Raw genomic sequence first — 663 nt, forward strand, 5'->3', positions numbered from 1 at the left:
CCTCCACGCCAGTCCCTCGCCCCGCCGCCCCACCGCCCACCACGCCAAGCCCTTCTACACCGTTGATCCCCGGGGCTTCCTCTCGATGCCCTCCTGGGTGACAGACTTCTGCAAGGACACCCCCTCGCCCAGGGAAGGAGAGGAGCCAGATGGCCCTGGCAGACTGGGGACGGGGGACCGCGGCTCCCCGCTCCCATCTGAGCTGGAGCTGGGCGACGGAGTCAGCAAGAGGAACAGATGAGGGTCCTGGGGGCGCAGGGAGGGAGCGTTTGGCCGCCGGCATGGGGAGCATGTTTCACTAGCATCTCCCCAGCAGCAATTCCAAAGGATTTTCAAGAAAAAGAACCAGGCAAACAAAAATTTATAAATATATATATATACATAACTATATATATATATATATAGAATAAATACTCTGGTACCGTACCTCAGAGGCGTGGGAGAGTGCAAGCAATACGGGAACAGTCCTGCCCAAGGGCAAGACCTGGACCATCACCGCAGAGACTATAGTGACAAGAAAAGGCCATGGGGCTGTGAGGGACGGGACCCTCCAGCCAGGTGACTGCCGCATGGCAGCTGTTTAGTTATATACATATACATATATAGAGAGATCAATTTATTTATTTTTTTTACTGAGAGTTTATGAATTTCAGAAAGCGCTAA

At 52.9% G+C, this 663-nt stretch overlaps 1 protein-coding gene across 1 annotated transcript in view; it reads left to right on the forward strand.

Moving 5' to 3' along the window:
- CACNA1I (calcium channel, voltage-dependent, T type, alpha 1I subunit) overlaps positions 1-241 on the forward strand; it is a 167,555-nt gene extending 167,314 nt beyond the window's left edge. The window contains exon 37 of the mRNA XM_009322567.1: positions 13-241. Within this exon, the coding sequence (XP_009320842.1) occupies positions 13-241 (229 nt within the window). The remainder of the gene's footprint in view (positions 1-12) is intronic.
- The last annotated feature ends 422 nt before the right edge of the window (positions 242-663 follow it).

The sequence above is a fragment of the Pygoscelis adeliae genome, unplaced genomic scaffold, assembly GCF_000699105.1.
Source record: "Pygoscelis adeliae isolate BGI_AS28 unplaced genomic scaffold, ASM69910v1 Scaffold60, whole genome shotgun sequence".
Lineage (NCBI taxonomy): Eukaryota > Metazoa > Chordata > Aves > Sphenisciformes > Spheniscidae > Pygoscelis > Pygoscelis adeliae.